Genomic DNA, 16,579 nt, shown 5'->3' on the forward strand with positions numbered 1-16,579 from the left:
CTGTCGGTAGAGATGATAAAATGAGATCGTCAAAGTGGGTGGGAAAAGGCATCTGAGAATGAAAAGGTAGATAAAAGGCTTTGGACTCTGAGCACAAACTGGCTGTTGGCTTGAGGTGACTTTCTGAGGAGTAAAAGCATGGGTCAAGAGTGGTGGGGAGAAAAACTCCTGATTGACCTCAACACAGTACGTAAGCCCACACCAGCCAGCATGGCAGAGTCTCTCTAAAAATAGCAGCAGAATGGACAAGGAGACTCAGTGTCCCAGGAGTTCCGAAAGCTCCCCCACTCCCCGTTAGGTTGAGAGGACGTGGAGACACGGTGAGGTAACAAGACTCACCCGAGGCCCCAAGTGAGCCAGTAACAGAGCTGCTGAAGTCACCTCAGGATCAGGTCTCTGTGTTTACCTTTGCCATGACCTTGGCCCTTCTGACTTTGATGATATGCTTTTATTTTGAGGGAGATAAATTTTACTATCAAGGCAAACCCCTTAAAACAGAACTCTAAATGACTGCCAGAGAAACAACCAGAAAAATCACCTGTGCCACACCATCCCTCCCCTAAAATGCCACCAGAGTCAGGATTCTAGGGCGATCCACCTAAGTCCTCAGAAAACTGAGGGCTACAACATTGCGTGTGCGTAGTCGCAAACCCCTCCCTTTTATTTTCAGTTTCCACTTTTATTTGTACATTTTTACAGATAGTCTTGAATAGCAAAACAGTCACACCAAGGGTGGAGATGGGCAAGGCGTATGAATGATACTGGAAAGCACTCTGTAAAAGGCATCGTCACACTCACAACACAGACACACCGGTACACACTGACAAGCAAGGGTCCATGGGCCACCCAGAAAGGAAAGGAATGCTTGGGGTCCAGGAGAGAGAGGGACACAGAGTTCCTTAGGGAGTGACACCAGTCCTTGGGGACCAAGAGGAGAGGCTGGTGTCTGTCAAAGGGATGCCAGGTTGAGCTGCTGCTGGGCACTCCCTGGTGGGACCCAGCTTTCTGTTTCTTGACACTTAACAAGCACCCCTGTGGTTGTGTTTCCCCCATTCCAGGCTGAGTTATGTGAACAGCAATTCTTGAACTTCCCCAGGAGAAGGTCTCAACACAACACTGACCTACTGCAAGGCAGAAAGTGTGCAGACCCTTTGGGAGTACATTCTTTTCTCATTTAGAATCTAGGATTTAGATTTTCCCACACACGATCATACTTAGAACCCATCCCGGTGTGTGTCCCATCCAGAAGACTTCCTGCAAGAAGCAGGAGGCTTCCAATGAAGTCATGGGCTTCTCCAATGGGCAAGAGAAAGCAGGCCCTAGCTCCTTGAAACTCACTCTCATCCTAAGCTTGAAAATCATTAAACCTTTTGGAATCTGACTTGTTCCTACCACTTGGGCAGATACAGCTAGAAGTAATGTTAGAATTGCTAAAAACAAACAACTAGGCATTAACCACATGCCTTGGTTAGAAGTTAACTGTTTCATCTCATGGCTTACTTGTTCCATCTCTTCTCGGAATAAGCAAGAGGGACAATGGTGCCCTTTGCAAAACTGGCTTTGGATGATAGGAAGGAGTCTAGGAACATGTGAAGTAAATTAGGAGCCAATTTCTCTGGAGGGTCTGAATGAAGAAGAGAATCCCATGTGCTTCCGGTGGGCAGGTAAAGTCCTATTCAGCAACCAAGATGACCTCTCTCTCTATCCCTTTAGCAGCAAGGCACAGAAACTAGATGCAAGAATTCCACTTCAGTGGGGGCTCTGCTGCTGTAAATAACTTGAACAGTGCATAATTCATATGACACTTCATGTTGCAAATCCCTTTGCAATTTCTTTGTCACCCTTAATATACCATGAGGTAAAGTGTTATCACCATCCTCACATTGTAGATGAGGAAGTTCAAGTATGGAGAAGACACAGTGCCCAGAGTCACAAATCATTTTAGTGCAGAGTGGAAATGAAATTTACAGTAGATGCATTATACAAGTGTAGCTTAATTAGTGAGTTACTCTGGCTTCAGTGCTCTTACACCCATGATTAGATTGAGATGGCACCTGGAAGAAAAAGAACAAGTAGGGGAGAGAGAGACAGAGACAGAGACAGAGAGAGAGAGAAATCCCCAAACAGGAATCTTTTAGCCCTGTTCCACCTTCTAGCATTGAGCTTTCATGGCCTCTTTGCTAGCGCTGGGGGCTCAGAAACCTGTGCTCCTAATGCCAAGAACTGAGGGGCCAAAGTGATGCAGAGCAGTGTGGTTCTGTAGCCATGAAATGTGCTCATAGCGCCATTTGCCAACCCAGAGAAAACATTCTTTGGAAACATCTGAGGCTGTGACCATAATGACTGGGTATACTGTAGATGACACTGTGATGGAAATATGGCAAATATCTTAGTCTTTTTATTTTTTACTTTTATAATTGTCTACAATGAGCATGTATAACTTGGGAGAAAAAACTCAATAGCTGAAGGAATGATAGTAGAGTGAGACATTATTACCTCACATACAAGTATGACTGCATGAGCGATGTGATCCTGCAATATGTATAATAAGAAAATGAGAGATTATACTCTATTTATGTATGATCTATCAAAATGTATAAATGTATTCTACTGTATTGTATAACTAGTTAGAACAAATAAAAAAAACTCAATGGCTGATATTAACATATTCTAAGAACTGGAAATAATGTTTAAGAAACATTTTACACCATGAAGGAAAGATGGCCAGTACAGTCCCAGAAGTCAACTGTTCTGAGAGTCATTAGAATCACTTGTGTTTATCAATTCTGTGGTGGTCTTGCTTAAAAATCTGTCCCCTTTCTCTGTCATACCAGCGGAAGACAGCACCAAAGACAGTCCAGCTAGTACACACCAATGGTTTCTGTATGTGCCAAAATCACCTCTCACTCTGCCTCATCACATTTACCAGGACAGCACTAGATATGTTCACTGTGATACCTAGTCCCAGGAGCAGACAGAACATTTTTAGAAAAGCAGCTTCACTTGAACTGTAAGAAGCAACCAAGTGTCACACAAACCACACCATAGAATGACTGGGGTGTGTATTTCTTCCCACTCCTTCCCTTGGATATTTGAAACATGAACACTCATGAACACTCTCAGCATAAGCTAGGTGAAAATAGTTCTCTCTAAATGCCTCCAAATGATGTATTTGATTTTTTTAAGTCTGCATTTGGCTCAGGGGTGGGGGCAGCTTCGGAGCCCTGAACTGCACATTCTTCCACTAAATCAGGACAACCACACATGGTGCATGTGTCAGGCCCTTTATCATGAGTTGCACCAATACTGAGAGACAGTCTCAAGATACTCTCTCTTCTTGGAAGGAAAGGCAGCACTGCTGGGTGGAAATACCAATGGGAGAAGAGACCAACATGGTACCAGGGCTACAAGTGCTATACAGGGACGTGAGGTTGAGGAAAGCTGGTCTTGATTTGGTGGAGCTGTCCAGTCTTTGACTTTGTGATCCCTGGAGGTGAAAAGGTAGAGTTGTTGAAAGGCTAGGACTTGTGGGAAGGTTGAAACTGGAATGGGTAGAGTCTTCTCTTTTTGATATTTTGATGCCAGTGAGCCACAGACCTCCTTATGAAACCTAAAGCTACAACAAATAAAGATGGGGGCTACTGGTAGTCTATCTCTACCCTTTCTAGATATGAAGCACTTAACTATCTTAATTGACAAAGGTAGGTTCAGAAGGCAAGTGAAAGAGGGTGGGAAGAGAAGAAACAGAAAAGGAAATTGTAACTCCTAAAATGAGGAGAGAGAAAAATGGGATCTCTCTCTCTGGGCAAACATCTCACTTTTCTGAATCCCTAATCTTGTAGGGGACAAAATAAAATTTGAAATGGGCCCTGTGCTCAAGGTTGACTTGCATGGAGCTCACAGTATAAGGCTGGTTAAACACTTTGTTTACACACACTATAAAGAATTTGGATGGGAACCTGGGGTCTTATAGAGACCACTGACCCTAAGCCCCTCATTAGGTTTGGTTCAGTTCAACTTGGAGTTAGCAGAGTTTGGCTTTGAAAGTCTCACAGGTCAGGTCTCTTCTCTTTTTTGCTTCTTCCTCAGCCACTTCACAGTCAGGAAGCTTCAGAAAGTGTTTGGAGGGGTGTGTTTTAATCTATGGTCAAGCCCCTCTGCTTTGGGGAATCAGGGTCATCTGGGCTCTTTTCTCATTGGCTAGGACTTGCCTCCTGGACAGGGGCTTCCATTCTGACCATGTGCCTGGCCATGTTTCTGTTCCCAAGCAGGAAAGACCCAAGAGTGCATGTATCTGTACCTATCTGGCCCACTATCAAAGGGTTAAAAGGCCATGCTCTGTTGATGTGGAGATGACTCAGATGTTCTACATCCTTCCTGAGAGTCCTTCTAACATCTCAGGGATGCTCAAGTTTCAAAGGGATGCAGTAAGCTTCCTTAAAGTTTCATCACAAAGATAAGTACTGGACTGAGCAGATGATACATTTGTAGCAAGTATGTGTAAGAAAAGAGGGTATAAATAATAATAATTCTGTGAGCCAGTGGCTTAAGAAATGGTTACTGAAGTTTAAACAGTTGATGGAAAATTGTCCCATTTAAGATTGTTTCCTTTACTTTTCTACAACTGGAAAACAGCTGGAATTTTCATCTAGTTACAGATTAACCTCTGCCCCAAATGGATGCTCATAGATACTTGCTGTCCCTGTCTGGTTCAAGATGCTTGGTAAGAAATTACAAGGCCTCTCAATCTGAGATACTTTTCTTTACTCTTCCCCTCTCCCAAGTACACCATTTCCCAAAGGTAAAGATCAAACTTTCAAAGCAAAACAAAAATAAAATTCTCAATTAAAAAACTAGTTTCCTGAAAATTATTTCCCTTCTCAGATAATTCCTTGGTCTTAAAAACAATCCTTGGAACCTCCCTTGGAAACCAACAGCACTTCCTTCTGCCCAGCTCACTCCCCTCACCCATACCAAGGGCACTCGCACATGAGACCTACTGCAGAAGCTGACCAGGCTCCCTGGGGAGGGAGTCTCGAGCAGGGCATCCAAACCTATGTGCCTGTGTGTATTAACACAAATAAGCAAAATGCACCAGAGAGATACACACGAATAGAGTCCACACTCAAGCCTGTTCAAGTACGTCAGACATCATAGCCAGATATGGATCACACACACAGTCAAAAGAGCAGAGGGCAGGCTGGACTGACAGCCTGGTGGATGGAAGGTGACAGGGCCAATGGTCAGTAGGTAAGCAAAGGGGGAAACTGGTTGGAAGACAGGTGATGGATCAGCACACGGGGAGGCAGGATGCTGGGTTGGTGGCGAAGTTCCCGACGCATCTCAGTTACAAAACAACTAGATTCTCTGCTACAAGGTAGACAGACCATGGCTACGCCAGCTCAGGGATTCTCTCCCTGCCTCTCCTGGGGCTGCTGGGCACCAGCAGGGCCCCTGAGGTGACTGAGCTGCTCCTGCTCCTGCAGCACCCACAACTCTGACTTCTTCACTCACCAGCACCTGCAGTGCCATTTTGTTTAAGTGGGCCTGAGACACTGGGGTGGATTGATTTCACCTCGGTTTTGGAGCCAGCCACTAAGACAGCTGTTTTGGGATTCATGGCCTTGAATATCAAGAGGAAAGGGAAGAAGATGTAAAGTCAAGAGTTCTCCATTAATTTACACAATATCATACAAATTTGAGCCCATGGGTAATAGAGGTGTTCTCTCTGCATGTGACTCAATTTCCTTCATCTGTACAGAGGTCACCCCTAGGACAGGGGTAGATGTCCAGTGACAAAGGACAGCCCCCATGGTGGGGAATGAAGGTCTCATTTGGTATACATACTTGCACAACAGCAACCAGAGGCGACATTCTTTCTCCCTCCCGATCTGTGTGTTCCCCCCTCTTCTCTCATGGCTTTTGTGCCCCTCTGTGTCTTGAACTTCCAAAATTAGAGGACTAAGTCCTGTGGAGATCCAGAACTGTAATGTGCAGAGCCACAGGGTCTCTGGCCCAGTAATTTTGTTCTTGGTTCTGCCCTCTGGGACTTTCTGCTGCACCAAAAATAATACATAAAATGCAACCCAGATGATAGAACCTCCTGCTCAGGCAGCATTCACCACATGCATTCATTCTCTCTCTCTCCGCCCCCCCCCCCTTCACTTCAGACATCTGTAGCTGCAGCATCAAGCACTGGCATCCATAGAGGCCTGCCCCTCATGATACTTTCTAGGAATCTGGGCTTCCATCTCAGGCCATGGAACCACTACAGTGATAGAGACAATGGTCAAAATGCGATATTTCCATTTAAAAGGTGGAAAAGAAATCAAGGAAACCACCCAATGTACACACACACACACACGCACACTCACACACTCACACCACATCACAGCATTACTCCAAGGCTCCTATCTGCCCAGGGAGTGCAGGTGGGGAGGACGGGGCGGCCTCTTGTTAACTGGGTGTAAGGCAGCTGGAAGGTAAGACTGGGTTTTCTGAGCATCCACTGAAGTGTCCTTTCATTGGTGTAGATCTTGCCTCTCAGCATGTTCTCTCCCCTTCCCACCTCTAAAATTTTGTCCAAAAGTTTGACCACAAAGAGAGAACTTCCTTCTTGGTTTGTTTTCTCTTCTACTCCTTGTGTGTCGCTGGTGGGCCAGGAAGGAGCTCAGACAGGAAGAGCAGGAGAAGTGGTACTGAACATGGCCTCGAAGATGTGGTTACATTCTATGAACTAGGGGCCACGCTTCCCTGGGACATGACTGGGGTGGTGTCCTCTCCTGCTGGCCCAGTGCGTGGCACTTCCTTCTCACATCTGGGTTGCTCCAGACCACTGCCACTGTCCCTTCCAGCTCCCCACCACGTCCTCATGAGTGAGGGGGTTCAAGATGCTACTGCAGGTGGTGGTGGTTGCTTTGTCTTCAAGAAACCGTGAAGCCAAAAGTCAAGAATTGATGGAAGAGCCACAGGATGGGGACACTTTCCCCATCTTGGTGATGAGGCAACACAAAGTCCGGCGAGATGCAGGTGCCTGAGCCAACTCAACTCTGCCTTGGCACTGGCATCATCTTGATTTAGTTTTGTTTTATATATGTATATTATATATATATTTATATATATATATATATGTATGGGTTTGTTTTTTAGCACACTGTCCCATTCTCGGGTCTGGATTTAGGGCAGTTGGTCCTCGGGACAGGTTGGACAGAAGGGGCCAAGGTACAGAAGAACCCCGAGATTAGCGTGAGGCCCAGGCCCCCCCACGCACAGAACATGGACCATCCATAGCCATGGCTGATGTCATCCGGGAGTCCATACAGGTAGCGTGGGTAGCGTGACAGCTCAAAGTTGATCCCAGCCACACAGGTGCACAGTGAAATGATGCAGAAGGTTCCTGGAGAACAAGGGGAAAAAGACGGGGTGGGGAAAGGGAGAAGAAAAGGGAAGAGGAGAGGGAGAAAGAGAGAAATTAGGGTTATTACATTTTCAAGTTTCTCAAGGAGAAGAAATGAGAAGATCTAGGTTAGAGCAGATGATTGCAGAGGTCACCATCTGGAATAATCACAGGGAAGACAGTATTAAGGAATCATCACCTCCTTACTCTAAAATGTTCCCAATCTTGGACAAACTCAGGAAGTCTCTTCTTTTGGAAAATACCCCAAATAAATATCTCATTAGTTTTGTGGAGGGTGGACTGAGGCAGAACAGCATTCAGTTCATTTTTCTAGAGCATATTAAATTCATTTTCTTTCTTTGAAGACAGAAAACTTCCCTTTTAGTACTTACTTAATGCTCTTTCCAATATATAACATCTTACAGATTATTATTTCTCTAATCTAGTCACCAAAATCTCTTTGGCCACCAGGAGAAAACTTCCTCCTCAGTTTGTTGTTTTAGATTGCTAACTCCTGGAAGTCACTTTCCATCTCCTATAAGACATTTCCCAAAGCATTCTGCATGGAACGCCAACCCTCTGAGATACTCCTTTGTAATGTGGGTCGAGAGGAGCTGAGTCAAAATAGTTGGAGCCCTCAACAGGCCTTTCCCTTAGGAGGACTCAGAATCCACATAGGCACAAGTTCACTTGTCTCACCCAGTTCTTGGACCTCCTCCTAATGTTACCCATATTGACCATCAGTGAGAAGAGGGCTGTAAGAGGGAGAACAAGATAAAATGTTTTAGAATCATAAATCCACTTTTAACCAGTATGAATACTTGGTATACCTAGAAAGAATATAAGAACTTCATCAGTATTCGTTCTCTTGTGTTTCTTATATAACCACCAATGACCTGAAGAAGTATGTACAGTTTGGGGAGGCTGGGTTGGGTCAATGAAAGGAAGAGAGAGAGGCATATATTTTAAGGGAAGGAGACAAAGGTGGTGCATTATGTTTTATATTTATTATACAAACTCCTGCTTCCAAACAGTCAAGTTTCTTTAAGGTCCAGCCTATGTCTTCCAGAAGGCACCTGAAGGACAAGGGGGAAAAGTGGAGTAGGATAATGAGGCTCATGACTTTGTGATCATGTGAATGGCCATAGCAGCTGCAGTCATTCCCAACACAGATGAAGTGCTTGTGCTGGGAATTATGCTAAGTGCTCAGCACGTATCAAACCTTAATTCTTAAAACAACTCTATGTGCTGGATCATATTATTATCCCCATTTTACTGATGAGGGTATCGAGGCCCAGAGAGGTGAAATTGTTCGCCTACAACCTCAGGCAGCCAGGCCCCTGTGTGTAGTCTTCTCCATTTTCTATTTAAGACTGGCCATCGGGGAAGGTGGTCCCTTTGTGGAACCACCCTCCCCACCTATGATGGTCCACCGGGGTTCCAGCTCATCGTGGATTGGTGGGCTGTAGTCCTGGAGGACTTGCTAAAGCAGATGGCTGGTCCACTCCAGTCTCTGGTTGCAGGTCTTTGTGCTCGTAAAAAGTTATTAGAGGAGGCTGATGCTGCTGGTCTGGTGACTTTGGAACCACTGGGTTAGGAAAAAGGTTTTATTGGAGTAAAAGGAAGTGTAATAGGCCACAGTTCAGATCACAGAGGAAAAGATAAAAATAGGCAATGAAGGTGAAATTTTACCCATAATCCAAGAATTGGAAGTTTAAAGTATGGTGATAGCCTATGATCTATCAAATCAGTAAAACTTTAGTTTGATTTTTGGTTTTGTCCTGTTCTCTCAATGATCATCTCCAGAACTAGTAAGGGTGCAAAAAAGGGGACCCTCCCAGACTCTAGGGGAACTGTAAATCTGTGTTTACGATAGTCATACCTTTGACCTAGTGATTTCATTCTAGGTTAAGAAAATAATCCTACCTGGAAACAAAGATCAGGAACTAAAATAGTTCATGTGGTAGAATGTTTAGGAGGAGAGGTTGACATGAGCCCTGTGAGCACTGCTTTTTGAGTGGAGAGGTTTGAGCTTCATGTGGAGTCCTTGGAGGAGTTAGGCACTTTGGTGACTCCAATGTGCATTTTCAAAGACCACTAAGTCAGAAGGGTAGAGGACAGTCCAGAGGTAGGGAGACCAGCTAGGAGGCCACTGTGGTCATGAGAAGAGAGGAGGCTCTAGAAAGATAGGCACAGAGTCTGGAGATCCTAATGGCTTAGTGAATAATTGTTTCAAGAATGATTAGTTGTAAAGACAATGTGTCAGGGGTGATGTGTGCACTAGTACAGTATGTTTATGTGTCGTGTGTGTCTGTGTGTGCATGTTCTTATGTGTGTTCATGTGTATATTTGTGTGTGTGCATGCTTGTTGGGGGGGCAGCAGTCAAAGTATATGTACACATACAGCACCGCCATTACTTATGAGAACAGTTAAGATGGTCCCAAACCTGCAGGAGTTACAAAGCCTCATCGTTCCCTTGTGTTGTGATTAGGGCTCAGAGTGAGTTCTTTGATGGTTCCCAGGGTGGACTAAGTCTCAGTTCAGACTTCCTGAATCCAAATCTCTTGGGGGAATAGCATGGGAATCATTAGTTTTTGAAAGTTTCTCAGATGACGTTTGTGGGCCAGCCTGTTGGGACCCTTGTGTTGGGGCAGAGTTGCTTTGTACCACCTGGTGGCACAGCTCCAGGTGGGAGAGGGCATGGGGCAGTCTGTGGGGCACAGCCAAGGGAAAAGCAATTGCCTGGGGGCAGAAGAACAAAATAAAGCTGTGTCTTGACATGGGATTCAAATATTCCAAATTCTAACAAACCAAAGCTGGTCTGTTTGTGTCTCAAATAGTGTGTGTATGTTTCTGATTGCTGGCCTAGGAACCTATCACTGAGTGCTCAAGTATAAAATTTGCTAACATTTAGATCTAGGACAGAATGAATGTGTATATGTGCATGTACACACATACATACATGTACAGTCATCTGCCAGTGGGGTGAGTTCAAATTTGAGCTGTCTATGTGATGTTCAAGGCCCTGGGAAACACAGATCTGGAGCAGGATAGAAAGTTGTGACTGGAGATGTGGACAAGTCAGCATCTTCTAACTTGAAGCTCTGGATGTGATGAGGTCTCATGAGGACTTTATATAAACCATATTTACAAAGGATACTTTGAAAATGGGAACGTTTCTTCTCATAAGCAGCTGTACTGCCCTCTTCATGAAGTCCAGGGATTTGTTTGGTGGGGAGAAGGTCCAGGGACTCAATGGAGTGTCAGCATTCCCAGACTGCCTGTGGCTGAAAGAGCTTGACATATGTGATTTTCATGGCATATTCCACCAGCAGGGTAGACAAGACACAAAGAATGTGGTTGATAAAGTGTGAGTGGAGAGATAAGGTCCATGTGGACCCAATTACCAATTGGAGATGACTCTACTTCTTGAGAACATACATCTTATGTTATGTTCATGGAGTTAGTAGGGCACCTTCCTGCCTTCACTTCCTTTAAGTTGTTCTATGCCTTTGGACTCTTTCAAAATTCTCCTTTTCAATATTCCCACAGATAGGACAACTTCCATGGCTTTCACTCAAGATGGCCCTTTAAGCAGTTCATTTACACAACTTTCTAGGACATGTACCTCTAAAGGAGAGAAGACATGGAAAAAGTTTTATTTGTTTCCACATGTGCTACTACTTTCTGTTATGAGCAAGGATTCATATTTTTATGTTCTTCTCTACTTACAAATTCAAACTGGAAAGGGTGTTTTAATAATGAGAAATGGTTAGAAGCAGGTATGTACTAGATCCTCAAAAAATGGATCAAATGAGTAAGGAGTTGCCACTGTTCCTCAGCATCAGATTCTGATAGTTTAGATCACAAGGTGCTTTACCAAATCTCAACTGAGTCCCAGGAGAGAAGCAAGGACCCTGCCTGACCATGCTTTCTGTCTAATGCAATGGACACAACTCCGCCTGTGAATTGGTGGCTAACTTGGGAGTGTGGCATACATAACTCCCCCTACCAATTTGCTGGGGTTAGGTGTGGGTCTTTGGGGAACTAAACAAAGACGTCAAATGGCTCTGACAGAAAAGATGTCTCCATGAAAGGGCAGCAACAGACAACAGCATGGAAGTTTCAACCCAAAGTCCCATGGGTAGGTGGTACAGGGCTGGGAAAAAACTGTGGAAATATAAAGAAGATCTTCTCAGAAAAAAGTTCATGTTTGGCCTGCTCTGTGGGAAGTAGGAAGTAGATGACACAGCCTCTGAGGCTAGGTCTTTACACTTGGTCATTTTATTTCTCAGGAGTACTTAGCCATAGATAAGTGAGGATTCAAGAAAGGCAATAGTAATAATGCAGGGTATTATCTTCTTAATAATACCTCCTATGGGCTGGGGTTCAGGCCTAATTCAAATCATATTCCAATACTAACTATAGTTCTAGTGCAGCAATTAAATGACAAGAACTCGACCAACTTGGAGCAAGGATCTTGTATGTGCTGCAGATGCTGGCTGCGAGAAGTGCCAAGTATGACCCTGGCCAGGGCAGTAGTGGCCGCCGTAGTGCTGGTTGCAGTAAGCAACATCAAGTCTGGGTGGGACAGACTGGCCATGACTGGGCAGAGCGGGCAGTTCCTGTGGCAGTGGGCTCCATGGAATTCAGAACAAACAATCAGCAACTGTTAGTTGAACTCGTACATTTGGGCCAACCACTAGGTTGGATGCTAGGGAGGTAAAAAGGAGAATAAGACATGATCCCCACTTTTAAGAATCTTTAATTAAATCTACACTAAAATTTTTTTTAAAAGAGCTTATGATCTAGTAGGGATAGGAGACAGGCATACATGAAAAGTCAAGGATGAAGTGAAATTAGCACCAGGTTGGGGATTAAAAAAACCAGAGTTAATCATCAGCTTGGAGTCTTTAGTCCCCTCATCTGTGACATCAGACAGCTGGAGGAGATGACTAAAAAGGTCCACTCCAAGCCTAGCAGTATCTAGGAAAAGAATGAATAATAAATATCTGGTGGTAGATGGTAAGAGTAACTGACACAGTAATGCCATATCAGGGAGGGTTTCCCATGGGAAGTCTTGATGGAGATACAGGACATCTGCAGACAATAGGCTGGGGGGTCCTTGCCTGGTCATCGCCCCATCGCCCTAGCTCCATGCCTGGGAGGAACAGCATGGTGCATGTCCCTCACTGCACCTCTCTATTGCAAAATACTCAGTGCCACGGCCAGCATCAAGCTTCCCTCATGACTCACGTGAATCACTCTAACAGGTCACTGGTGTCCCCCCTTCTACTCTTGCCCCGTATAGTAGCCAGTGGTATCTTAAATTTTCAAATCAGATTATGGTTATGGTTCTGTCCTATTGAAAACCCTCTAATAACTTCTAATAAATACAATCCAAATCCCTGCATCTTGCGCATATGGCCTTACCCGAGTGGATTTTGCTTTCCTCTCTAACCAAATTTCTCACCTTGACCCCCATACTCCTGACACTCTACACTAGAAAGTTTTCTGTGTCTCAAATAGCAAAGCGTGTTTCACCTCTGCCTAGAATGGTTACCCTTGAATCTCAATTCAAATAAATGTCATCCTCAGAGAGCTCTTTGCTGGTCTCTTCTGAGGTGGCACCTACCCCAGTGGTTTTCAAATCACGTTCCATGAAGATGTCTCAGAAACTGCCACTGGAAGAGAGGGAGAGAATAGGAGACTCCCAACCCTCTCTCCTCTCTTAGACCAGAACAGCTCTGTTTTTCTTTCTTTCCATGAGAAATTTCAATGGAAGAAAGGATTATAGTGATATAAACATTTCCAAAACCACTGGCCTTGTTCATTTGTCAAGGGATCTTCAGGAATGTCATTGGAGGAACTATCCTTTAAACTGCAAAATCCAGTAGCTGTTCTATTAGTGACAAGTTGATGCCTTTGGTAGAAATAGATCATCGGTCTCAACCCTCATTCTGGCTGGTCCTGCCAGGGGCCTCAGCCTCCTTAACCCAATCCTACAGGCAGACAGACAAAACCAGTGAGTAGCAGCTGGTTGGAATGAGGAAAAACAAACAAACAAACAAACAACTAATTACCTTCTCTGTGCCAGGACTCTAGCTGCCATGGGCTCAGAGTTCAAGTCTAGTTAGAAGAAGATATGGCACCACACCAAGTGGCTGCAGGCTGAGAGCTTGCACTAACAAGACCCATTGGCACACAGGAAGCAGCCCCCTCCCAACCCCACTGTTCTAGTGTCCCTATCTGTAAACTCCACCTGTGACAGGAAGCCAGGGGCCAAGGGATAATGAACTGTGTACTGTCTCTGGGTAGTTCAAACACAGCACCTGCTTCCTTTGATGACCATCCCACATGAAGCTCTTTCAGGAATCACACATGTGATGTCACCTTGTAACCTACCACCCTGCTCTGAACCTGCCCATCTTTGTGTCCTGTCAATACCTGCAGGAAGAGGGGAAGGCTCTTGCAGAGTGCTGGGCCTGCTACCCGCCCCCTACACTCCAGTGAGGGTGGAAGACAGGAAACTGTTTTCATGCCCAGATTCCCAACTCCTGTTCCAACACCAAACTTCCTCATCCACTTCCTTCACATTGCTGCCATCTCTAATTAATGTTTCTTTGGTTGCCAAATACTAGATTCTAGTTTTCTCACTAGTTTCAGCTTATTGGCTGTTTGACAACTTCCTCCTGCTTGGAAATCTCTGCCCTTGGTTTGCAAGCTGCCCTGAGGCCTGGCTTCCTTGCACCTCCTTCTCTGTTTCCTCTCAGCCTTCAGGGGCTTCTCAGTCTCCATTTGCAGGTCCCTGGCTCTCATGCTGTCCCACATTACAGTTTCTAGCAGCAATCCCTTTCCTATGGCTGGAACACCCACCAGTATGTGAGTGATTACTCTGCCTGTTTCCTTCTTTCCTTACTCCATCCCAGGGACACAGCATGTCCATATGTTCCCTGGCCACACACACATTTTCAGTGCTACCCCTATGTTATGCTTTACATGTGTACCCCAAAAGTTTATGTGGTGGAAACTTCATCTGCAGATTCATACCTAATGATATTTGAAGACAGGCCTTTGGGAAGTGATCAGGATTAGATGAGGTGATGAGGGTGGGGTCCCTATGATGACTTTAGTGGCTTTACAGAAGGAAGAGAGAACCAAGCCAGCATGCTTCCTCTTGCCATGTGATGCCTCCCACCGGCTATGACAAGAAGACCCTTACTATATGCTGGTGCCATGTTTTGTGACTTCCCAGCCTCCAGAACGGTGAACCAAATAAACACCTATTCTTTAAAAGTTCCTCAGTCTCAGGTACAGTCATGTGTCACTTAGTGATAGGGATATGTTCTGAGAAATGCATCACTATGCAATTTTGTGAGTGTGCAAACATCATGGAGGTATATAGTTCCTGGGAGACAGGACTTTTTTAGCTCCATTATAATCTTTATGTTGTATATGTGGTCTGCCCCTGACCAAAATGTCTGTATTTTATTACAAAATACAGAAAAGAGCCTAAGACATCCCATATACCTAAGTTTCCTTAAGTTCCTGACATCTTTTACTCCTGCAAAGACTTACTTTCCTTGTAGGGAGATCAATCATCCCAGTTGGCCTGGGATTTGGGAAAGAAGGTGTCTGAAGCGTAGGGCTTTCAGTGCTCAATCTGGGAGGTCCTAGGCTGAGAAGACAAACTGGTCACCATACACACTGGCTTTCTCAAGGTCCTGTTCTCCACTCAGGCCACCAGGTAGAATGCAAGGACTGCTATAGCAATTCCCTGCTTGTAGGCCTTAGAAAACACACTGTCTTCTCCAGTGGAACACAGACAGTTGGATCCTTGGGATGTGTTGGTAATGTTAAGAATGCCAGGCCAGGATAGCATTGTTTGGGAGCAGCTAATTCTTTTGTCACCCTGAAAAATCACCTGGGAACACTTAATCAGCTGCCAATAACGGTTCTATCTAATGCCACCTTAAAGGTTAATGACGAAGATATTTTTAAGCTGATGTTCAGTTCTGATGTTAACTCCTTGCTCAGCCCACTTCTGTGTACTAATTGCAGGCACATAAGGCCGACAAGATGGGGCCTTCTGTGTGGTTGTCGCCAGATTAGCCTGTGCAGTGAGGGGAGGGTAGAACATGTGTTTCCACACCCTGAGGGAGTCTCAGGAGCCACGGCAGTGATGCCACAGCAGTGGACCCTGTGGAGAAATAGTGTCAAAATTTAGGCCTCAGGCTAGGCAGCAGAAATGCTCTTACTAATTCAAGAAACATCTCCTAGGAAACCAAGGCCCTCGTGAGGGTTCTCACAGGGATCCAGAACAGTTACATATTGTATGCACAGGCATTTTCCCGAAGACCTATTCCTTATGAGACCAAGTTGGGCCTAAAACTTCACTGGTGCATAATTTCTCCAGCTTTCTAGAGCTGGACATCCATTTGCACGGCAGTTTCTGCTCCCAGGAATCAGTGGTGACATCTCTCTGCCTCTCCCTAGCCCTGGCCTGCTGTAGGGAGTGAGGGCCTCTGTTGTGACTGGAAGCCCACTGGTTTCTGTGGACTTCCCACAGTGAAGCCCGTGCCAGGGACGAAGTACCCCAAGTCTCTCACAACCCTCTGCAATCCCCATCTGATTTTTAAAACCATAACAGAGCAAATCAGCAAACAGGGAGAGTCCCTCCTCCAATGGTGGTGTGTTCTTCCTAGGAAGCTGATGTGTGCTAAATCCTTCCTTTGCTTAGATTAAATGCCCAAGGAGCGTCCAGCTCTCCAGATCACCTAATAGCTCTGTTCAGAAGTGCACGGAATATAAATAACGGTTGAATTATACACCATTGCATCATCAGCCGCCAACAGCGAGTCACAGGGCTTTACATCAAAGGTGCCTTAGGGATTCACTGGGATGAGGCAAGGGGTGGGGGATGCATCTGGGAAGAGAATATGCTGCCAGGCATGGGACTCTGAGTTAGGGCAAAGTCACCCATCATTCTGCAAGCTGTGCAAATGGCATAGGCCCAGACACTGTCAGGAGGGGAACCTGGAAGCCACACCTCTGGGACAGGCAGAATTTTGTAGTCCCAAAGCTGTGTCTTTACACCATAAGTCTATTCTACATTTTGGCATGTTTATGTTACAATAATGCAGTGTTCCCCCAAAAGAACTGGTTCATTCATATAGGCTGGC

At 45.1% G+C, this 16,579-nt stretch overlaps 1 protein-coding gene across 2 annotated transcripts in view; it reads right to left on the bottom strand.

Annotated features, from left to right (window-relative positions):
* Positions 1 to 3,058: 3,058 nt before the first annotated feature.
* Positions 3,059 to 16,579, bottom strand: part of TMEM178B (transmembrane protein 178B) — a 340,063-nt gene continuing 326,542 nt past the window's right edge. For both annotated transcript variants that reach the window (XM_079150140.1, XM_079150141.1), the window contains one exon: positions 3,059 to 7,396. In XM_079150140.1, the coding sequence (XP_079006266.1) occupies positions 7,146 to 7,396 (251 nt within the window). In that variant the 3' untranslated portion in view covers positions 3,059 to 7,145. The remainder of the gene's footprint in view (positions 7,397 to 16,579) is intronic.

This window comes from Sciurus vulgaris (genome assembly GCF_902686455.1).
Source record: "Sciurus vulgaris genome assembly, chromosome: 8".
Lineage (NCBI taxonomy): Eukaryota > Metazoa > Chordata > Mammalia > Rodentia > Sciuridae > Sciurus > Sciurus vulgaris.